Source organism: Haliaeetus albicilla, chromosome 2 (genome assembly GCF_947461875.1).
Source record: "Haliaeetus albicilla chromosome 2, bHalAlb1.1, whole genome shotgun sequence".
Lineage (NCBI taxonomy): Eukaryota > Metazoa > Chordata > Aves > Accipitriformes > Accipitridae > Haliaeetus > Haliaeetus albicilla.
This window is the reverse complement of record NC_091484.1, coordinates 27,124,889-27,149,149: the sequence shown is the minus strand read 5'-3', so window position 1 is coordinate 27,149,149 and position 24,261 is coordinate 27,124,889. Positions and strand designations below refer to the sequence as shown.

Sequence of the window (24,261 nt, the reverse complement as noted above, 5' to 3'; positions counted from 1 at the left end):
TTGACAAAAATCCTTCATGATCCTGCCTTGTTTTTTAGGGGCCAAGTTCTGCTATAACTTACGTGCCGGAGAGTCCCATTCAGTGTGATAGGTGATGTTAAGTAATACCAGAATTGGAACTTTGAATTAGCATTCAATTGAAGATATTCTGGCCAGCTGCCTCCAGAAATAAGGATCCTGTTTAATTTTATGTACACATGCAATTTTCTCTGCCACGTCCTTTATTATGGAAGTGTTGCACCGTAACTCTCCTGGGAGAACTTTGCCACTGCATCAAATTCTGAAGGCATATAAAAAAAATTGTGAAGATCGGCCTAATAGCTTTCAGTCAGTTCTAAATGCATGTAAAATGACATACTGGTGGTGGTTTTTTGTTGTGTAAAGCAACACTGAGTATACCAGCACATGCAGTCTAATGAAATTTTTTGTTTCTTTTCCCTGGCCCCCCTCAAGGGTCTATGTTTCCATATCCAGGTTTAGATTAGTTGCTTTAGTTTTCATTTGCTATGTTATTTTTCCTTTTTAATTTATATTTTCATTACTACTTAAAACTCTTCCTTAATACTTTGAAACCTTTACAATACTAGAAGGATAGCATTGCATTCCTCAGAAAAATTCAGGCCACACCTGAACAGCCTGGCTGTCCAATACATCACTTAACAAAAGTGGCATAACATAATTCTGGCTGATTACAAGATTTTTTCATCCTGAGAATTTTATAATGTCTTCATCCTGGAAGATCCTCATGCCTGTAGACAGAGGCCAAAAAAGGAACAGTGCAGTTTCAGCATATAGTTACCTACACCTAAGAGGGTAAGATATATGAGACTTCTCCACAACAGGGCTGAACCCCAAATAGATGATTGCAGGAGGATTAAGGATAGGTCTGATGATAAAGCAGTTACATCTGTAATTACGTGGAGCTACTGCCTAGTGGCTGGAGTGAGCCAACAGTGAGCCAAGCCAATTTTCAAGGACATGTTGAGGGGGCTATGATAACAGGGCCATTGACTGGAAAGTATACATCAGTGGCTCTATCCTCAAGAGCTACTCAGGCCATGACATGTCACCATTTCACCCCTGTGTTTTGGGAGCACTTGGCACCCTGTGCCTCATGGTCAGCAAAACTCACGAAGTAGGTACTAATGTTGAAGTTTACCTACGGGATGAAAGTCACTAGCAGACTCCACTCAGTGACATTTTGTATATAGCAAAAACTATATATAAGTATTAGAGTAGTGGAAACTAAGCAACTGTGGTGATGTTTAACTGCCCAGTTAGCTTCAGCTCAGCTCGGAGGAGTTGTGGGATCCTTTCTTTGTGTTTAAATCTGTAGATGTTCTCCTCGCTAGTGACATCTTTTCTTTCCTCCTCTGTGTAGGTGTCATTGCAGTGGTGATCTTCACCATCCTCTGCACCTTGGTGTTCCTGATCCGCTACATGTTTCGCCACAAGGGAACCTACCACACCAACGAGGCCAAAGGGGCAGAGTCAGCCGAGAGCGCCGACGCCGCCATCATGAACAATGACCCCAACTTCACGGAGACCATCGACGAGAGCAAGAAGGAATGGCTTATCTAAGCCCACAGGGGCAGGGCCTGGGGTGGGATACAAGCTGGGCCAGGGTGGGACTGGGATGACTCTTGCAGTGGGGAGAGAACACTGCGTCAGACGCTTGAGCACACGTACAGTAAAAAGATCAGCACAACTGGAGGAGCAAGTGACAGGAAAATACTATTGAGACTGGAGGAAAAAAAAAGAATATCTCAAGCATTCAAGAAAAAATACTTTTTAATATTTATTTACAGCAAATTGCCCCTTCTGTATCCAAACAATTACAACAAAGAGCAGTTTTGCAGCTTCAGCATTGGTTAAAATTTTCAGTAATACCTGTCTGTTTCTCTTTGTGTGTTTGGAGGTGTTCTGGATACCCGTGACAAGAAACAGGGCTGGTTTTTTACATTTTTTAAAAGCTGTTTAAAACGTGTGTAGTTCTGTCCTGACAAGTGGCAGACCTTTCTTCCCAGCATTGTGTTCCTTCATGACTGGCCACTTCCCCACAGGCTGCCCTCAGCCCTGCACCTTGACCATATCACCGTTCATTTTGGTGGCGTTGAACCAGGGGTTCAGGGCTGGGGGTGGGACAGGGGGGTGATGATTAATGCAAATCTTACTCACCAGTTTTGAAAAGTGTCATCAGCCAGTGCCAACCCTGGCAGGATCCATCTTCTTGACCCAGGCACTTTGTTGATTGTGTAGAATTCTCATCAGCAGTGTACTGTTATTACGACTACTACTACCAGAGAAGATGATCATAAAGCACAGGAAGCTTTAGGGGGGGTGGGGGTTATTATTATTATTTTGTTGGTCTCTGAGGGAGGATGATGCTGTGTGAGTCTGTAGACCTAGTCTGTTCCTGTGTCTTTGGCTATGACACTGGTGACCTGAGATACGTGCCAGTTTAAACTCAGCTCTGCCTGTGGTGTATTGGCGTATACTGTACTTAGGTGTAAGCATTGTAGTAGGGAATTAGAGCCAGACTTTGTTTGCTTATGTTTCTTTTTTATAGGCTGTCACAGAAATATTAGTACAGCTCTAGTCAATGCATTTGAGCCCACGGGCTTCACATAATACTTTTTTTCCAACTCTAGCATAGCAATTTATTCTTTAAATCCTTTGTTTCAGTCCCTTTGCAAGGAAAGCCTCTGCTGGCAGTGTTCTGACAGGCAGGAAGGTGAGACAGAGGAGGCTTGGAAACTGCCCAGAGAGCACATGAGAAACACACAGTGCACAGTTACTTTTCAATACAGAGATTTACCTGAACTATTTTGCTGTCTTTGTAAGGCATTTTTAAGAATAGCAAGGCCAATGCCAAGTGCAGCATTCCACCCCGTGTCCCCTGTCAGACCAAGGAAGTTGTAGGTGTCACCTACAACTGAGAAGCAGGCAGGCAGCTTGTAGGAAAGGCAAAGGGGCAGCCTGAAGACCCAATATCCTTTGGTGGCAGTAACATAGCTCTAGCTTGCCTTCTATAGAGGAGTGTGGTTCTCCAGCAGTCTGATTTGATGGGCATGTAAGGCCTTAATGGGCAGATTTTGCAGTGGAACAGAATGAAGGAATGAATGTATTGCAGGACATTTGTTATGTGCTAAAAGAACAGAAACAATACCAAGAATTTAGCTTCAAAAGTATTTATGCTCATGACGGTCCTAGTTTTGCTTTATCTTTAATATTGCTGGGTTTAGTATGCACAGATTTAATCCATTTTTCTGTACAATAAATACTTATTTTTCACCCAAATCTGCAATCAGCTACACAGAGCAGTGCTGGCATCTTTAATTTCCTCATCTTTTGGGTTGTATCTTTCATTATTCTAGTCAATGTTTTAAAATGAAGAAAAAATCATGGAGGGGGAAAATAGATTGGAGTCTTGCCAGACTAGAAATATTTATAAGCACAATTTGTCAGACAGACAAGGCCAGATGGTTCAGGTTTTAAGGATGATAGCCTAAAGACCTCTTCTGGATTCATTGAACATAGATATCAGAGCAAATCAAGCCCATTGATTTCTTCCATCTATGGATTTGGAATTAGCATACAGAAAAGTTGCCAGTTTCAAAAACCAATTTGTCTCTCAGGTAACATTATGTGGCAGAGGGGTTCAGGTATGCATAAAAATCACCTCTGTCACTCTTGTGCTCTGCAGTCTTTTGCCTTGCCTCCAGTATTAACCTCTCCCTCTCTTGTGTTTAATCAAGTAAATGAGTTCCTATTCTTGTTTAATCTGGGTATAAGATAAATCTCCACCCCTTGGAGAGTATCAGCATGGCATGTATCTAGCCTGCACCACTAACTACTCAGCAAAATACATAGCAATCACAGATATCTTTGTAGGATTGAAAAAACATTCTCTTTTCTACATTATTTTATGTTTAATTTGATTTTAATGGTATTTTAGTCCACTCTGAAAAACATCCTTGCCTGCAACTTCAAGTTACCAAGAGAAGTGAATATAGCATCATCTGCATAGATTGGGATTTGGTTTGCAGCAAAAAGTTACTTACTAATCTGAACTTAATATCTGGGAGGAGGATCAGACTTATGTATCCTGAGAGACGAGTCTGCAGCTTCATGTAGGAGAGATAGACTTAGCAGCCACAATGCAAATTTGCCAAATGCCTCAGCATGGTGCTAGAGGGGAAAGATGGCTCGGTCTCTGTGCCTAACCAAGTGCCTGGTAAAGCTAGGGACAGCTGTCTAGGTTATTGTAGTGAGGCCTTGACATCTCTTCACTGATTTTCTAAAAGATTACCAGCTAATCTCCCACAAACCTGTAAGCAAGAATTTTTGGAAAATTACCTTTGACCACTGCACAAGCAATAGTTGTAAATTAGTGTCTTAAATTTGAAAAACAGGTTTTAAATTTCTGAAATCAAGTTGCAAGCATCTGCATCTCTCCATTGGCTGGACACCATGGACCTCTTTATGTGAAGTTCATTAGTGCTGTGTTAAAATGTTGATAATCTTCAATCTTGTCTTTGTTTTTGTGATACAGTCAATTTCATAACTACAGAAACACTTTTAATTATTAGAATTCTTGTTTCTTCTTAAACTGGACCTTAGACATGATATTGTAGACTAGCAGCTGGTCTCTGCATAGGCATTTGATGACTGTAGGTGAATTCCTGCCTATCTGCTTTGTATTTCATTTTTTAACATGGCATATATTTAATTATATGCAGTGGTCATTCAGCAGCCTAGCAGTGAAGCAGGAGCAGGCTCAGAGAAGTAGCTTGTGTATTTTGCTAGCACTATATCTATTCTGAGGATTTCTTCCTCTGCAAGCCTATTATTGAAGGTTGAAACAACATGCATAGTTTACTTCACCCAGTCTTACTTGTGCCAAAACTCTTATGTTGTCTAACAGTTATATCCATACACCTGTAGTGGGAAAATCTGTTGGCAAGGAGAGTGGATCCTGCTTTTATAAAATTCTGTACTTTCCCCAAAGAATATTAAAATAATCAGTCTTTTATCACCTCTTTTTAGCTGCTTCACCTATTTGAACTGTGCAGAAAAATGTAGCTTCTTGTACTGGTTGGGGAGCCAGAGTGTCCCAGTTGTGTTTCTAAAAGGCTCATTCCTGATTCCATGGGAATCAATAGCAAAATTGCTGCCAGTAGTGTGGAGAGCAAGACTGGGCTAAAGACTAGGGCTCTCAGTGTTAGTGAAATAACGTAAGCAGTGTTTCGGATCCTCATTCACAACACATGCAGGTCACGAGGTAATGAGTCGTGGAGCTCCAAAGAGCCAAAACGGTGGAAAACTAATTTTGATATCAACCCAGCCTCGAGGGGAAATCTGCAATCCAATCTGGCAGTTTTGAGTCAAGCCTTTCACACACTGCTTATTCCATATTTACTGATAGAAAATTCAGATGTATGAAATAGAAATATGTATCGTTAATTGGTACTTGAGCATTTCTGCTTTGTATTTTTCTTGTCTTAGCATTGCCTATACCTTTTATATCTCTTCTAGCAGTTACCATTTCAAAGATATGGCAGCATTTTAATATCATGCTCTAGGTAGCATGATGTATGTGCAAAGATGGTCATCATAAATATCTCAGTAAGACTGCCAAAGCAGTGGTGTACACGTACAAGTTTATTGTAGTGATAAGAATTCAGTTTAAGAGTCTAGTAAATATGTTTTAATTAAAACAGTGTCCTTTAATGACAGATGCATCTAATTTCCAGGGTATCTGTTGAAATGTGAAGCTATCTCAGTTTGACAAGCAATAGATTTCTCCTTTGAATGATTTTACATTCCAGCAAGCATGGTGATCCTGAAAGGGTGTCATTTTTGAAAAGCAGAACCTAAATTCTGTTAATCAGGTTTCATTATCCATACTAGAGAAATGAAACAGAAACTTTGCCTTCTAAAAGCAACAGCATGTAAACTAGAATGAAAGAAGGACAACATGTATGTATGCCTAATATCTTCTGTGAATGTTTTTCCCATTAACTAAAGTTCTATTAGAAACCACATTGGTAAATAAAAAAAAAAAAAGAAAGAAATTTGAAACAGTTTTAATTACCCTTATAGCTGCTTCCTTGTGCTTTATATGTTCTGATCATTGTCTATATTTTTTCTTTCTCTAGTACCAGGAAATCAATTTGGAAAGAACAAAATCAAGTTGGAAAGGCCTCTTAAGAAAAGACCCACAGTACATGAAAAAAGGGACTTCAGAATGCAGTTATACCTAAGAAGAGAGGGTGCTAAAACCAGGGAAGATTTACTGAAGTGCAAATATGTTCCTCCTGCGTCAGGCAGCCCTGATTACCTGTTACAGAGGAGAATCTCAGGCAGTGTAAATCTGTACTTATTGAGGTGGGCTGAGGGTCTGAGAGTAGGGTTTTGGTAGAAATGAAATTAATGCCTTTCTGAGGTTTTTCCATTTCTGATCACTTTGCAGATAGCAGCGAGCAGTCTCCCATCAGTTCTGCTCACATTTGTTATTGCAGGCTCTGTGGCACTGCCAGCCTCACAAGTATTACACACTACAAATGGCTGCATGTAGGTTGTTTGCCTTCCTTTCCTACTGTAGCTCTGTCCTTTCCTTTATGAATGTGAGCCTTTTATTGAAGTTGTCAAGAAAAATGTATGCCCAGCTCAACAGACTTGTGTCTGTTCCTCTATATAAACTACCTTATAAGGCTTTAAATTTTTTTATAATGTGAAGCATTTTATAAAAGAACTATGTTAAGTGCACTTGAATGGGAAAGTGTGAAATCTAGGCAAAGAAGCATCAGTGCAACAACCACCCTAGTCAGAGGGGCTGTGCTTGTCCCAACTTGTTGCTCTGTCTACAGTGTGAATTGCCTTAACCACCAACCCAAAGCCCTGGCCCCATCCAAGACCTTAACTTACTTAGTGGAATATAATAGTGGCAAAGTCCTGTTGTGATGCCTTGCAACCATGTTTTGACTGTTTATTTGTACTGACTGTTGTAGCCCCTAGAAGGAGCGTCACGATTTCTACAGGAATATTTTTCATTTATATAGGAAAGCTCCAGAACAAAGAGATGGGAGTGAAGGTTCAAGTTTAAAGCCCTTCTGATACTTGCACACTGTGTCACAGAGAAGAGTCTTTGCTTCTTGCTGTCACCACATGTCTCGCTGCAGCCAGAAGCGTGTGGGTGTGCACATGCACCTCTGAAATCTAAGGCTATTCAGGATGCGATGTCTACAGCTCTTGGGTAATTACTGCCATAATGTGGGTGGGTAAGATACCAAACTTGCTTCATATCCATGAGTCTGCAGTGCTAGCAAAATCACTCACTCTTGAAATTAGGTGCAATTTTGGAGATAAACTCAGACTTTGCCCTACAGTAGTAGGCACATATGGTACTTCAAATGAGAGCAGACTTGGGCCTCGTTACCAAAAAGCATTTATTTAACAATCTGTAACACAGGTCTTTTAACACCTTATTTAACTCTGACTTCCACATATAAGCAGACGTCTTCTTGAAGTACTATGCTCAAAGCCCTGATTATGCCAACAACTTAAGAACCAGGAAGAAAAGTGGCCGATTTGTGGCTTCTTTACCAAAGAAGGTTTTTTTAAAAAGTCACTTCGTGTAAAAAAGAAAAGTTTGGTATCAACAGGTTCTTTCACAGAGAAGTGTTTCTTTGGGCTGGTTTTCTATTTTCAAAACATTGTATGAGAAAAGTTAAGCAATTATTCCACTTGATACAAAGCACAACCAGACTGCTTCTGTGAAAAGGTTCAGGTAAGCTATACTCTGCAAATATACATAGAATCAAGTAACAAATTTAGTGCATCCCATTCTTCTGCGATGCAGCAGCTTCCAATAATGTCTACTTTTGCTCCCACTGCTATTTTTTCCTTAATGGAAAAACATCTGGATTAAACAATAAAAGAGAAAAGTGCATACCCTTTGGTTTACTATAGATTAATGTTCTTGCTTGGTATGTAATAGGGTAATAGGGAATAGCAAATGGTTATTTCTTCAGATTTGATAGCATTAATTCTGCTGTTTCCAAGGGTCAGAGATGTACTATCACTTTATTAATTATTAGAACGTAGAGTTATTTATACTGGTAATATTAAACAACTGGCATTCTGGATTCTAGTGAAGGGCTGCTCTAAGAAATTCTTATTTATTGAAAACCCATGTCAAGGTGGGTAGATGACATTTTCTGACAATTAAGAAAAGTGACTTACTGGAACGACACTAGAGCAGAAACCATTTGAGGGATGTTTAGCATGCTGAACAATAAACTATACCAGAAAGAGTTTCTTCTTACATTCCAGTTAGGGATTTGGGGTAGGTAAAGTGCTGCAGCTAGTCATATATCACCATGCATGCATTGCCTTTTTGGCCAAAATATTTGAACTTCTCCCATCTTTCACCTGCTTTAAAACAGACTGTTGCAAGAATACAGCTGAAGACATGAAACTTAAGCAAGCTGCTCTAGGCTGCTGGTGAGAGCACAGAATCACAAATCCCAAGCTTTTCTTCTACCTGCTGGTCTGTCCTTGCTTAGAAGACAATTCTCAGATGTGTTGCCACCTGTCCCCTGTTGTCCCCTTTCCCTCATTTCCAGAACCACAGAACAGCCCAGGTTGGAAGGGACCTTGAAAGACCTTCTGGTCCAGCCTTCCATGGGAAAGAGAGCCTAGATGAGATTATCTAGCATGCTGTCCAGTTGTGGTTTTTTTCCCCACTGACTCCATTTTCAGGGCAGTAGGCTATCAGCAGGCTCTTGTTTAAGACAAACGGAGAGTCACTGGAGCAAGTCAACAAACTCTTGAGTCAGCCAGAAAGCAATAACTTTGGATGACTCATGTCAGGTGGAAGCAGGCTTCATCTGGAAAATTTCCAGCCTAACAGCTCACCTACATGTAGTCATGGCTTTGGTTAGCAATGGAGCAACCAGCCAAATCTATGTATTATTTTTTTAAACCTATGTGGAGGTATGTAAGATAAATAAACTTGGCTGAAGGCATCTCCTGTAAGCTAATGTTTATTGTCTAAACTGCACATCCTCATGCTTGTAGTTCATGTATCACTGAAGGAGTCTGACCTTGGCATAGCTAATAAATCATTCACAAGCTGGCCCAACAGCCCTGTACTGCTTTCTCTTAAAAATCTCTTTTGAGTAAATGTTTAAAAAAAAATCCATGGTTTGCCATCACAATGCTCTGGAAGCAGTATCAGCAGCTAGTTGTAATTTACTTCTGTTATAAAATTAAGGTCTGTCTGCAGAGTTTTTTTGTGTGACTTGCACTAACGAGATATTTATCCATGAACATAAACTACTGCAACAGGGCAAGGTAGCAAAGAGAAATTCCCTTTGCTGCACACTCTGAAATACAAGTAAAGTCCCTTTTGTTACATAGTTCCTGGTACAGGAGTAAGACCTTTGTACACATCCAATGTCTCCTTTCCAAATCCCCTACCCACCACTCCAAGGCCAGCATGGTAAGAAATTGGCTGACAGTTCCGGGGTTTTTTCCCCATCTCTTCCTCTACTTTAGAAACATTCCCTCTCACTGATAAATTCATCACCTTTCACTGTCATCTTTAAACTCCTTCCCAGCAATGCTTGCTACTTTGACCAAGGTAAAGTCTCTCACCTTCCTAAAATGTGGCTATTGTAGTGGGAGAGTTGTATGCCACTAAATTCCTGTCATCTGTTATATTTGCAGCTGGTTTTTATCTGTTTATAGTACTCAGTGACTGAAAGTAAAAGTTTGGTTTCTGCCATCTGCAACATTATTTTATAACTTGTTTGCCTTTGTTCCAAAATCACAGCACCATCTGGCAAAAAGAGTCTGAAAACGAGGCAGCTGCACCTCATTCCATTAAGCATACTCACTTTCTTTTACTTGGTTCAAATTTTCCCAAGAGATATCAATACTAAAATAAATGTCTAGCAAAAGCCAGCTTCTGTTTTCCTTAGGGCCACAAGATGTCAGAATTAACCCTCAGCCATCCCTTTCCTTGTGCTTTTGTGGCACATATACAAGGCCACTGATAGCCTCCAAAGGAGGACACAAAAATAGTGACATCATAAAAGTCTCTAGTGGTTTTAGTCCCTTGGAGTTTTAAATGTCCATCTCAACAGGGGCAACAAGTCAGCACTCCTACAGATTTCAGTTATTAGCACATCCAAGAAAATTCTCAGCATTGGTTATTAAAGAATTTTATTTTCATAGGATCAGTATCTCAGAAAGGGAAAAAAATTACTTCTGTATTTGGAGTACTTGAGATATTATACTCACCCCGTTGCAACTCCTGCATTGTGTCTGATCTTTTGAAGCTCCAACTATTAAGATATGGGGTCAGTCACTTGAATAGAGAAGGTGAAGGCATCACTTGATTCCTATTAACTCTTTGAAGCACAGGGAACTGGCTTTCCACAAGTCTGCTTTGTGTGGTCGATCTCACTCATACACTGGTAAGGAGGATCTTTTCTCTTGCTCTGCTCTTCAGTGGATCAAGACCCATCAGTGGGCTGGGCAGGCATCACATAAAATATCTTCGAGTCCAAGTGAACTGAACCATGTGTTGAGCAGCCCAAGTCCAGGGAGTTCCTCTGACACCACAGCATGATTTGGCACAATATTCCTGAAAGGCTTCAGCTCTTCGACAACCCTGCTACCCCATTTGACTAGTGCTAATTAACAGAAGCCTGCTGGAAATTATCTGTACTGACTTAATCCTACATGTGGAAGCCAACCCTAACTAAAAGCGCTTCATTTCATGGGGATTAAATAGATTCCCCCCAATTACAGAGTGCTTGGGATGTGCTCAGTCTGAAGCTTCTTACTGACATATATAAATAGAGATATAGAGATAAATAGATATTTTTATGGAGATGTTTTATAAGTGGCCTTTACTTTGTGCATGGTAATTATTGCCAAACTCTTGTTATTTAGGAGTTACAGAGTGGCTGGTTCTGCAGTTTAGAAAGCAACCAGCTGTCTCTGTTGCAAGGTGGACTTGGGGTACGGGCTTGGATTTTCATTTTTATTATTCAGCTGTAATTTGCATGGTTTGGATTTGGGTTTTGCCTTGGTATCTTTTTTTTTTTTTTTTTCTTTCCTCATTGGTTCTCTGGCAGGGATGTATTGGGCTCAAGCAGGAACTTATTTCTGTCTTTCGAGAGATGGATTGAAGCCATCAGTGCCACATAACACTTCAGAAACACCTGCCTTGTGCAGCCCATGATGTTGATCAGTGTGAGGGCCTCAAAACACAGTTTCTTTAGCAAACTATTGGGGTTTTCATAGTTTAGTGAGGTGCTCCTATTTCTCTAGCTTCGCTTGGCAAGATAGCAAGCTAGCAACAGCTGGGCTATGGGTATAGCCTTATGAGCAGGAAAAGGGGTCAGCAGAGACTAGGACATGAATGAGGATTCAGAAGTAGATTCATAGACATAGCAGTAGCAAAAGACTTGTCAAAATTGCTACTGGGGAGGTCATTTTACTTCCTCTTTTCTTTTACTCCTTTTTTTTTAAATACTCTCTGTATGCCGCATCTGAGTAATGCATCTCTACTGGCCGGCCAGCTCTCAATAATCTGGGCTCTTGGTTAGAGGTAGAAATGCAGTTGTGCTTTCTTATTGATCTCGTTCCTGCTGCTGTGGAGCAGTCTGTACCCAGGAAAGGACCAGGGCCATTAGCTATTAGGAAAGCAAAACCAACCTCTCACCCCTTCCCTCCAAACCAGGTTGAAAGCCAATCCCAGGGTTATGTGCCTACAAAGCTGGCCCAATTTCCTGGTGGGTGAACCAAGACCTTGTCTGTTTGCAGTTATTCTAGTCCACAGGTTTCTTTCTTGAGCACAATTTTTCCCATGGGAAGCATAACCAGGATATGATGGTTACCCTATTTAAACAAAAATGTGTATATTTAAAAAAAAAAATCCTAATCTGAAAGTATAGTGTATCTGAGATTCCTCTGTTATAGACATTTAGTCTACAGATTTATGGCTACATTTGCTATGTTATGCTTGAATAAACATATAATTCATTGAAATACACAAAACTGATAAAAGTAATATGATCTCTTTAAGGAGAATAAACTGTTTGTAAATTTATAAAGAGTATAATCTGTTAGGCCTTATTTGAAGTATGTACTGTGGTTTGGTAAAAGTACAACATTAAAAGAGCCTTGCCAGATGAGGACTGTTTTTTTGTGTGTGCATGTATGGTTGCTTTTGAACATTCGAAATCTTCATTTAACAAAAAAAAGCTCTACAGGCTGTGTGTATAAAAGCCTGAGATGGCGTGCAGAGTGGTCTTCAGATTTCTCTGTAGAGTTGCTCCAGGGAGGGGACAGGTGAATCTCTTTTTCTGAATAATTTGGATCCAGTTTTGTTTGGAAAAAAAAGTGGCTGGTAGCACCACTGACTGGCTGGAGATTTTTAAAAAAGGATTTGATAAAATTAATTAATAGTAAGAATTCAGACTGACACTGCCACTGCACATCCAACTGGTGTTTATTTAATGGGAGAAAGATCTAGGGAAGCTTTAGGCCCCTTCAGAGCAAGAGCTGGGGTGCCACAGGCTGCAGTCACTCAGCTCTTTCCCCACACACCCTGTACACATCTGTCCTGTTTGGATGGAGTGTATCCATCCCTGCCCGAGACATACCACGTGCATTTGGATAATGACTGGTATTGCTCATGAGGCTACTCATTAGGGGAATAGACATCCTAGAGGCTGCTCTTCCTGCAGGCATCCTCATGCCTGGCTCCCGTGCAGACCAGCAACAACTTTGCGGTACACAAAGCAGGACTAGGACTCCTGCTTCTCCTGCCAGTTTCCCTCTGCGTGCAGCCCAGTTGACATCCAGGGGTACTGAAGACATGCCAGTGCTGCCCGCAGGACAGAAAACCATGCTCCTGTACCCATGAAGCGCTCGGTGCTTGCACTGACACAATGGCCTGCTGCCTCTTTGTGCAAGGTTTTTGGTTTTCCTAGTGAAAGATCTCAGCTGGCTCCTTATTGCAGGCAACTCTTCCTCCCCATGCTACTATGTGAGCCCTTACCTACAACTCCGCAAGAGAAAAAAAGGTCTGCCTGGGGATTTGAGGGAAGAAGGAATCTCATTTCTGACAGCCCTCCGGTTTGTTAATTGAATTTCAGGAGCTGCCTTCAGCCTTTGAGTGACGTAGCCCATGGTAGGTCAGATCAAAGGTGCATCTCATGCTGTAGCCTGGTTTTGTTGTGCCCAAAAGCAGATGCCTAGGGATGATAATAACAAGGTAAGTACATAGCACAGTGTACTTGTGATACTTCCTCAGAAGAGCCTCTCAGCTGCCAACCATGTGCAGTTTAAGGACTTTCTGGGCCAGAGGTGTTTTTATATGTTTAGTCATCTCTTTCATCCCTACTTGCCCTGTGCTTGTGCACAACAAGTGGGATCTCCTCACAACGCCAGTCATTTCAAAACAGCGAATTGCTGTGCTATTTAATTTAAAAAAAACAACTAGCAACTGAGCAAGAAGAATAGTTTTTTTCTTTATCTCTGCTTGCTAATGAAACAACCTCACCATGTCTTAAAGCAGAGATGCAAAAGAAATTTTTCAAATCTAATTTGTGCTCTGCACAGTTCCAACTACATCTCTGCACATGCCCATGAAGATCACTGCATTTTATAATGATACACTGAGGACAGACTAGCATAGTCCTGATACCCAGATAAATCTGAAGCCCTGTGTGAATTGACTTCTGACCAATACTTCCCGTCATCACCTAACAAGACTTGTAGCTTGATCCCACGTTGCATGTGAACTAAAGAATTATTTTTTATCTGTGACTTCCTCATCTATCAGTGTCCATGGATAGTCATGTTGCTTGTATGAGAGACAGGCAGATGCTTTGCTTTTGGAGCTGACTGCTGTTATCCCCCTGTTTAAAGGCAGGCCCCAGCAGCATGGCTGCAGGCCGCCTTCCCCTGCCGGCTTCAATCTGAACAGCTGCAGCTTTTGGGGCGAGGGACAGGTCCCCCCTGCCCTGACAGCTGTGCAGTGTGAGCTGCCCAGGGGGACCTGCTAGGGTGCAGGGTGGGTGCAAAGCAGGGAGAGGCAGCACAGGTAGGGGCCGGGAGGCTTCCTGGAGGAAGAGTGGACAACAGGCTTCAGGGATGGCAGAAAGATTTTTCCTAAGGCCCTGAAAGAGGCTTTGTTAAGCTTGCTGCAACCCAGGAGGGCCTGGAAAGTTGTTGAACTGAGAGCAAGGATGAAAGAAAGGGGCTGGCCTGGGAAGGCAATGCAAGCAAGGGAAAGATTGCTTTGTTTCTGTTCTGAATCATCCATCAAAGCAGAGAGGTTGCTTTGTTTTGCTTTGCTTTGCTTTCAGAAGCTCCCTTGTGCTAGTTTGGTTTTAAATGAAACCAAATTGTGTGGCTGAAAAGCACCTTTGGTATATTCACATCGAGGAAGAATTATAGGCAGTGCTACTTCAGTCCTGGCTGACTACGGGTCCTGATCCCATGTAAACCAAGAAAAGCCAGAGGTGCCTGACCTCTCCAAACTTCTCCATTCCTGTTTGCCTTGAATTACCTCTGTGGTGTTTCATGATGTATTCCTGCAGAAATCTCTTCCAAGGGGAGAGTTTTACCTCACCTTGATGACCGGTCTAGTCTGAATCCCACAAGTGTGACAGTACCCTACGAGGGTTCGTGGCTGGCAAAGCTCCTGGCAGAGCTGCTCTCCCCATAGACTCCAAAGCCACCAGAGGAGAGCAGAAGATAGCAACTCTTACAGCTTCAGTTCTCCCACCAGCCTTCGTGCTACTTCCTCATGCCACACACGGCTTTTTGTACATCTCCATTTTGTTAGTATCCTTAAGCACACAGCAGATTAAACACCGGTTGTCCCCAAACTGTGGTCAACACACCTCAGCTTCTGTCTTCAGAGGACACGGTTGAAAACCCTGAAGGTCCTGAAGAGTTTTAGCTGCTCCTCGCTATTCCAATGGGTGAGAAGTTCATCAATGCTGAAAATGCATCATTGCAGTGCCTGCTCATCTAAGGAGGTCAGGTCTTTCTAACACCTTTTTCCCAGGAGCATTAGGAGGGGAACCTTCACTAGCTGGAAAAAGGCTTCCCACATCCTCTCATTACTGATGATTTGGTCACTAAGATGAGGCAAAGAACTGCACAGATACAGCAGTTTCAAATTACTAAGTATCTTAGCAGGATACAGTGAAGGGAAGGGTAGAAGCAAGGGGTTTAGCTGCTTGACTTGATTTATAGGGGCTATGGTAAAGATGCATTTTAAATCCTATCGAACACTAAGCCTCAGAAGTCAATGAGACAGGATTTCCCTTTGCAGAGTTGTGCTTGGTAGGCCTGTTAATCTCCAAATCCTTCAGCTGTTTCATGACAGGGTGTGGTAGGCAGGTTAGCGTTACTGGCTTTTCTCCACTTCCAGATGCCTGCGCATGTTTATTTAGTTGGATAAGAAATGAAGCGAAAGTGCTACTTTTGTGTGTAAGGGATTTGTGGGGGAATACTTTCTACTGTTTTGAAAGAAGGCTTAAAGGACAGAGATTCACACTGTAGGGTTTATTTATCAAGTTAGGTTTTGTTTTGAAAGAGGGAGAGAGCAGTCCCTTAGATGGTCAAGGAAGGAAGGAGCAGGAGAGAGCATGTTTCTGGAAGCCTCCTCATGTGCCCTAGTCCGACTGCCAGCTTCCTTCCCTAGGCAAGCATTTCTCAGGTTAAGGCACACTCCCGGTTTGTTGCCAATTATTCTGGTGGTCTACCAAGACCAGCTGTAAGAAACTTCCTGCGGGTGCTTGCAGTGCTGTGGTTGGCCATCAACCCTGTCCCAACCACCAGTCTTCACACCACACAATGTGTTGTGTGTAAGCTGCTCTGTGGTAGTCCCCTGTGTGCAGGGAGCTGTGAAAAAGGTGAACCTATGTGTCATGACATAGAAACCTGGACATGGGGAGTAAGGTGCCCTGAGAATGACCATCAGGCACAAACTCACTGTTCCCACCACAGCAGGAGCACCACCGCAACTTTAAATGGGGCTCTCCCTGCAGGTAGACAACCAAATGGGAGCAAATAGGCCAAAACCTTGCTGACACCTGCTGACACCCAGTAGGAGGGTTTGCAGGTGTGCAGTGATAATGGTGATGAGCAGAAGGAGTGTGAGGGATTGCGCTCAGGACCTGCAAGGCACGCCCAGCCTGCAGACACACTCCCTTGTTCAGTTGATGCTGATTTTAACTCAGCCCTGGTGAGGCTGCCAGCTCTCTCGGACTGCTTTTCCACCCAGCAGGTATGCCTGGGAGAACAGGATCAAGGTTTTAGCTGCTGGCTTCCCACAACCCATTTGGCAGTGGATGAAATACAGTGGCTGCAAACACGCCTCCGTGCAAGCAGATCCCCTCCCAGGGGAGCCAAGGCTAGAGCCCGTTTAGCGCTGGTTAACCAAGCACCAGCCCAGGCCACTGCCAGGGCACTGCACCCTGTCTGCACCAGGCAGAAGGGCAGCAGGTTTCACAAGCCCCCAGTAAAGCAAATTCTTTGACTGGCGTTAGGGCTTTCAGAACTAATAAGGTGCTTTGTTATAGCCCAGAACAAATTTCTAGACTGCTCTCCTTCCACCTTCCCAGTTTTCTCCTGTTGGTAAAGTCCACAAGGACTCTTTCACACTGGCAGAAAGAAGAATTACTCTGATGCATTGCAGTAAGTTGCAATAAATTGCATTGACTTTTTTTTTTTTTCCTCTTCTTCCCCCCCTTCTGCTTCTCATACAATTGATTTCGGGACCAAGCATGCAATCACAACTCACTCACAGTGTCACAGCAGGGACTGAATTATGTAAGGGAAGGGGGGTGGGTAAAAAAAATACAAATTATCTGATTGTACACCAGGAGCACCCATCATTTTTCTGTCACCAGGGCTGCATCAGGCAAGAGTGAGTCTCGCCTGGGAACCATAAATCAGGTAACACCATTTGGCTTTGGTCATGGAGGCATTCCAACCCTAGCTTCTTTCACACTTTCAGTGTATTCTTTTGAAATTATTAAATGCTTACATTTGCCCCTAATTATTTATGGTTTTGTCCCTCGCCCTAAGAGAGGATTCTGTGAAGATCCATTCCAGCTTCCTTCTTCCTACAGACCTGAACTGCTTTTAGGGCCATTCAATCCTGGGCACACCATGGAGACAAGGGCAGAATTTGAGCTAAAAGAATGGGGAAAAGTGTCATGACGATATCGTGGCCTATCACAAGTGTGATTAACAATGGTGGGCAGGCAGAGGCATGGGAGAGAAGGGAAGGCAGTGCAGGGGACGGGAGAGTGGCACTCATCACAGGCAGCACAGCCAGCAGCTCATGGCCAGAGGCAAGACGGGGATGGAAGGCCAGGCAAGCCTGTGTACCACTGAAGATGTGAGTGTCATTTCATTTTTAAGGGCAGCAAGGATGGGAGAATGTAACAGCAACCATTTTCCTGTGTAAAGAGGTCACTGGATGGCAGTGTAAGGTATTATTCAGTTTCAGGAAGAGCACTTAGTGCAATACAACAAGCAATAAGAAAGGTTGAAAAAGGACGGGGAGGAAAAAACAGAAATGCCAAACTTTCTGGAGTCACTTTAAGAGCTTTTGGGTGCCACTGGACACCACATACCCTCCAAATGGTAGCCTTTCTAGTGCTAATGACAGATATTGTCACTAGGGACTCAAGCTCAATAAACATTACCAGCTTGCTTTCTCCATCTCACTTCTTCCATTAATACTTCCATTTGCTGCAGAGGATGTCCTTGAGATTTATGGCTGTACAGCAATGGCATTTTGGACTTCTGTCAGGAACTGCATTTTGTTACTGGAAGCTGAAGATAAATTTGGGGATAAAAATCACTAATTAAAGCTGTTTTTTAAAAAAATCTAAATTGAAAATTAATTTTAAAAGCTTCCAGTAACCAAATAATCATCAGAAATGAATACGCTAACAGCAACTGACTATTCTCTTTTGTGTGCTGACTGACTATCATCTGGGGCAAAGTCCTCTTCCCTCCCACCTTCTGCAAGAGTTGGTAAGGAGAAAAGAGGAAAATCCCAGTGTATAAAACACACTGGCCAACTTCTGTTTTCAGCTGGTTTACCCCTCTGTAAATCCACACTGCAGAATTAAAAGCAGTGGATTCAAACTGCCAGCAGACTCTTTGCTTTTAAACAAGCACCATGAATCATCTTCTTCCAGAATATTTTGTTCTATACAATAGAGTACCCAGTTCTGAGAGTCTGCAACCTTAAGTCCGCAGTACAGGTGTGAGTGAAACGAGATGCAGAGTTAGTTATTCTATGAACTCACATGACACTGTTTGCCTCCCCAGCAAAGGCATGGTGTGGCTGGCATCCTGGTATCACTGACACAATCTGATGTGCATAAAGGATTTGCTGTAGGGTCAGGTTATGGCATCAACAAGCTGTTGGTTTTCCTTAAGTCTGTCACACAAACATTCAATTGCTGTATTACTGTGCAGCAGTTCCAAGAGAAGTTCCACAGGTTCAGCTACAGAAGAAAATTAATTGGGCTGGCCATCTGTTCTCTGGATTTACTAGTAGCTGTCACAATGCATCGGCTAAGCATCTCAGTGTGGCAAGGACCTCAGCAGAGTCAAAAGGCAGGAGGTCCCACAGGTGGAGAGGACAAGCCTTCCAGCTTGCTGTGAATCCAGAAAAGCTCCTTGAAAGAGAATTTCACAAGTGGAAAACAAACAAACAAACAAACAAACAAACAAAAAACAAAACACAAAACACAACGAAACCCAATAAAGCCAGGCAAAAGCAGCACATAGTTTACTTTTCCAGCTGTGGTGTGAATTCTAACAAACGCAGAGCTCCTGTATGAATGCCAAGAGCAAGGACTGAATTTTGGAGTTTCCCTGGACCTAAGCAAAACAAAGCACACCAGCAGGGCCTCAATGGAGTTCATTGGAGAGGCCAGAGAAGGAAGATAAAACGGCAGATGGGAAAGCAGAGAGCAAGCAGAAGGACCAGCTTGGTGCAGACAGTCCTTGTGTGAATTTGTGCCTTCCCACTTTAAAAAAGGATAGGAGAAAATTTATCATCCCATCCCATTATACTGGGAACATGTTGGGGAGAAGCTGTGAGAAAGGCTAGTTCTCGCATTGGCACTGGATATTCATCTGTGTAAGTCATTTAGCAGTCTTGAAAGGTGCTGTTAGAGGGCAAGATGGAGAGAGCAGGCATCTATTTACCCTAGAGAGTTAAAAAGAGGGATGGGAACATTGGAAACAGCGCAGTGCAATCACAAAATCATGGAAACTCTAGATTAGGCTTTGTCCTCACCCTCTGTTTCTTAGCTTTTTTTTTATGGTGTCTAAAGTAAAATTTCAGATAAACAGATTTTTTGGTTTATATATTTTGCTGGGAACCAAATATTTGATGGTTGGAGTCGATGATCTTGAAGGTCTTTTCCAACCTAAATGTTTCTATGATTCTATTTGTGTGTGTGTACGTGTACATGTGCCTGTTTCTATTAATGTAAAAATTACTTAGAGCAAGTTAATCTGAAGAGTGCCATCTACTGCTCATAAAAACAAGTTGCATGTATAAGCACAATAAAGTTGGGTGCTGGATGTGGCTTCCTGCGTGAAGCTGGTTTTATGATATGAGGACTTCAGGTATCTCAGACCATTTTAGTTCCTTCCTGGGACTAACCTAAAGCTGGGCGACTGGCTGCAGGGGCCAGCAGTCCCAGCAGTGCCACAGCTCTCCTCTCAACAAGATTGAAAAGGATTTTTTTTAAATTTTTTTTTCATTCCCAGGCTAGTTCTGAGTTTATCATCTCAAGGCAAGCTTAAGCTGGCACTGATGCATCTTGGATGACTGCACACCAACACCACCTAACAGCTTAGCCATCTGAAAGCATGGACGTGAGAGGGAACACTTCAGCATTGCTGTTTCGTATGCTGCTCAAATAGGAGGCTGTAGTCAAGCAAAAAGACCATAAATTGCCTCTATGCCCCCATTATTCTTCCTTGGTCATTCACGGCACTGAAGCTTGTCACAGGACCTTTATACCTCTTCTCAAATTCTCTTGGTTGGAAAAACAGCTACTGGGATTTCCAGGGTGTTTCACTAAAGCTGGTGCTCCCTCTCTGCAGATAACAAATTGAAACTTGTATAAATGCATCTTGTATAACATCAGTTTATGTGTTAAAGCAATGCAGTCTGAGTGGCTTTCTGTGGGCTGGGCCTTTTACAGAATAGTTCAAGCTGGGCAATGAGTGACTTTTCAGCTGGCCCTAGGATACCTTAAGTAGTTGTTAGACATCTCCTGTTGCAACTGTGATGGTACAAGATCATGAGCTACATGTGTGACATACTCTACATCCACATATAAGTAGGGAGTTGCTGTCATACACCTCCAGTAAAGAGAAGGAAATCTTTGTAAGCTGCCTGAGGAAAATACCCCAAAGTGGGATCTTAAAATGTTCGATATCCCCCTAACCGAAAGATTGGATCATTGCGTATTAAGTCAGCACACGTGTCCTCTATGCGATGCAGTGGCTTCTTCTGAAGGCAAAATAGACTTCAGATAGTCACTATTAGATTAGCAATTGTTGAAAACTGAACTAAATGCCAGTGATATTGGAAATGTCATATGGTGTTACTGAATTGTTATTACTCCAGCTTTATTAACTTACAGTTCCTAAAATACCATTGTCGGAACACTGATACTCAGATGTTGTCTTTCTTTCCATGATTTTGTAGAACATAAATAACCACCTTATCTCAGTCTTGCCAGCCCAGAGAACACAGCACTGTAAGATGGATAGTACATTCATTCATGGTGGATAACTGGTCTGTTCAGGCCCAAATACGCTGTGTGTGCAATAGGGCTGCTCCATTTTGGAAACACATCAGCCTCTGCTACTCTTACACATATCAACCCCTAGAAAACCTAGTGAGTACCCAGATCAAAGTGTATTGACTTGAGGAAGAAACAAAACATTGTGTGTGGCCCACAGCCTCTTGTGTGTAGCAACCTTCTCCAAAGCTGCTTTTCTGTGCAAGGAGTATCTGCTTGGGGAGCCAGAAAGAGCATAAGAAGTGGTACCAGAGTGGAGCTATTAACCAGCACCAGCACTCACTAGCATGATTAGCTAGTGTCTGCAGGACAAGCAGGGGATCAGGCCCAGCCAGCATGGGTTCATGAAAGGCAGGTCCTGCTTGACCAACCTGATCTCCTTCTATGACCAGGTGACCCGCCTAGTGGATGAGGGAAAGGCTGTGGATGTTATCTACCTCGACTTCAGCAAGGCCTTTGACACTGTCTCTCATGCCATACTCCTTGAGAAGCTGGTGTCTCATGCCTTGGACAAGTGTACTCTTCGCTGGGTGAAAAACTGGCTGGATGGATGAGCCCAGAGGGTTGTGGTGAATGGGGTTAAATCCAGTTGGTGGTGGGTCACAAGTGGTGATCCCTAGGGCTCGGTATTGGGGTGTCCTGGTTTCAGCTGGGATAGAGTTAACTGTCTTCCTAGTAGCTGGTACAGTGCTACGTTCTGAGTTCAGTATGCGAAGAATGTTGATAACACACTGATGTTTTCAGTTGTTGCTAAGTAGTGTTTAGTCTAAAGTCAAGGATTTTTCAGCTTCTCATCCCCAGCCAGCAAGAAAGCTGGAGGGGCACAAGAAGTTGTCACAGGACACAGCCAGGGCAGCTGACCCAAACTGGCCAACGGGGTATTCCATACCATGGGACGTCACATCTAGTATAGGAACTAGGGGCAGTGGGGGCGGGAGGATCACCGCTTGGGGACTAGCTGGGCATCAATCAGAGGGTGGTGAGCAATTGCACTGCACATCATTTGTACATTCCAATCCTTTTATTATTGCTGTTGTCATTTTATTAGTGTTATCATTATCATTATTAGTTTCTTCTTTTCTGTTCTATTAAACCATTCTTATCTCAAGCCACGAGTTTTACTTCTTTTCCCAGTTTTCTCCCTGATCCCACTGGGTGCAGGGGGAGTGAGTGAGCGGCTGCATGGTGCTTAGTTGCTGGCTGGGGTTAAACTACGACATGGGGCCAGTTCTGTTTAATATCTTTATTAATGATCTGGATGAGGGGATCGAGTGCACCCTCAGTAAGTTTGCGGATGGCACCAAGTTGGGAGGGAGGGTTGATCTGCTTGAGGGTAGGGAGCCTCTACAAAGAGATCTGGACAGGCTGGATCGATGGGCTGAGGCCAATTGTATGAGTTTCAACAAGGCCAAGTGCCGGGTCCTGCACTTGGGTCACAACAACCCCATGCAGCGCTACAGGCTTGGGGAAGAGTGGCTGGAAAGCTGCCCAGCAGAGAAAGACCTGGGGGTGCTGGTTGGCAGCCGGCTGGATATGAGCCAGCAGTGTGCCCAGGTGGCCAAGAAGGCCAATGGCATCCTGGCCTGTATCAGAAATAGTGTGGCCGGCAGGAGCAGGGAGGTGATTGTTCCTCTGTACTGGGCACTGGTAAGGTCGCACCTCGAGTGCTGTGTTCAGTTTTGGGCCCCTCACTACAGGAAAGACATTGAGGTGCTGGAGCGTGTCCAAAGAAGGGCAACCAAGTTGGTGAGGGGCCTGGAGCACAAGTCTTATGAGGAGTGGCTGAGGGAACTGGGGTTGTTTAGCCTGGAGAAGAGGAGACTGAAGGGAGGCCTTATGGCTCTCTACAGCTACCTGAAGGGGGGTTGTAGTGAGGTGGGTGTCAGTCTCTTCTCCCAAGTAACAAGTGATAGGATGAGAGGAAATGGCCTCAAGTTGCACCAGGGGAGGTTTAGATTGGATATTAGGAAAAATTTCTTTACTGGAAGGGTTGTCAGACATTGGAACAGGCTGCCCAGGGAAGTGGTTGTATCGCCATTCCTGGAGGTATTCAAAAAACATGTAGACAAGGCACTTCAGAACATGGTTTAGTGGGCATGGTAGTGTTGGGTTGACAGTTGGACTTGATGATCTTAAAGGTCTTTTCCAGCCTAAACAATTCTATGATTCTATGATTCTAGAGCCAGCCTGATTTTTTCACAGATCCTAAATAAATCAGATGAGATGCATGAACTGCCCCATCCACCTCAATAGATGTTAATTCAGGAGTTAATAGTATTTCAGATACTGATGCTAATTACATTCCTTATCAAAGAATGACAGAAAGGAACCTTTTTAGAGCTAGACAGCATTTGGCATTCAAAATGTTTTCCAAGCAAACAGGATTCATTCAAAACAGCATTTTCTTGAGAAGGGTCTGTTTCTAATAAATGTTTTGAGCTTTTGTCACTGAAAGTCCCTGGAGAAGTGTGACAAAAGTCCACAGTTATCTGCACAGGAATACAAAACCTCACCAGATTCAGTGTCACGCTAACGAAAACTTCAGGTGCCTAGCAGGGCAGGTCTTCCTGGATTTGTAACAACCAAGGCTGCTTCTCCGCTGGGAAGTGGAGCTTCTCTAACCCTAGGGACTCCAGCAGAGCAGCAGGGTGCCATGGGGAAGGCCCCCAAGATGGGCACAGAGACCACATGGGAAATGTGAGCACCTTTGCTGAGTGGTGGGCTCTCCTGGACTACTGGTGGAAGGTATAGGAGTGGTGGCAGCAGGCTGTAAGACCCTCCTTTGCCTTTCCTCTGGGTTTCTTGGTTCGGTTCCTAGCACATATGTTCAGTTCCACGCCATGACAAGGTCACAGGCCATCACCCTGACGATTATCTGCTGTACACCAAGAAGACATGGTCTATATTTTTTGTGTGATGTAATGGACTTCAAGTTGTTTGCTTATTGCAGCTGCTGGCTGGCCAGCCAATGGAGCGTGCCAGGTTATCCTTTGGAGTAGATCAGTAATGGTCCCTGGAGGAAGATAAAAAAGGAGCAAATGTAAAGCCAGGTAGGAAGGGGCATCCAAGCAGGTGAAATGTTTAGTTTTGGTCAAATGGTTGCCACTAACTGAAGTGACATGCCAGCTAAAGAGATAAAAGACCTTTAGTCCTCTGCAAGTAGCCACCTGCAAGAAGTAGTAGTCAGGCCAGCAGACGATGGGATGTAGATGAGACAAGAACAAGAGGAAAGTGCAGCAAGGTTTGAATATTGACCTAAAGAGAAGCTGTTCCTGCAGCTTCTCCTCTAAAATAAAACACTTTAGCATTTCAGGAACACTAAAAATCCCTCTCTAGCCTATTTGGTCAGGGACTAGGTGGCACT

General features: G+C 43.1%; 1 protein-coding gene across 3 annotated transcripts in view; it reads left to right on the top strand.

The window, feature by feature from the left end:
* Positions 1–12,215, top strand: part of CNTNAP2 (contactin associated protein 2) — a 1,232,776-nt gene extending 1,220,561 nt beyond the window's left edge. For all 3 annotated transcript variants that reach the window (XM_069811947.1, XM_069811956.1, XM_069811963.1), the window contains one exon: positions 1,382–12,215. In XM_069811947.1, coding sequence (XP_069668048.1) covers positions 1,382–1,581 — 200 coding nt within the window. In that variant the 3' untranslated portion in view covers positions 1,582–12,215. The remainder of the gene's footprint in view (positions 1–1,381) is intronic.
* Positions 12,216–24,261: the final 12,046 nt, after the last annotated feature.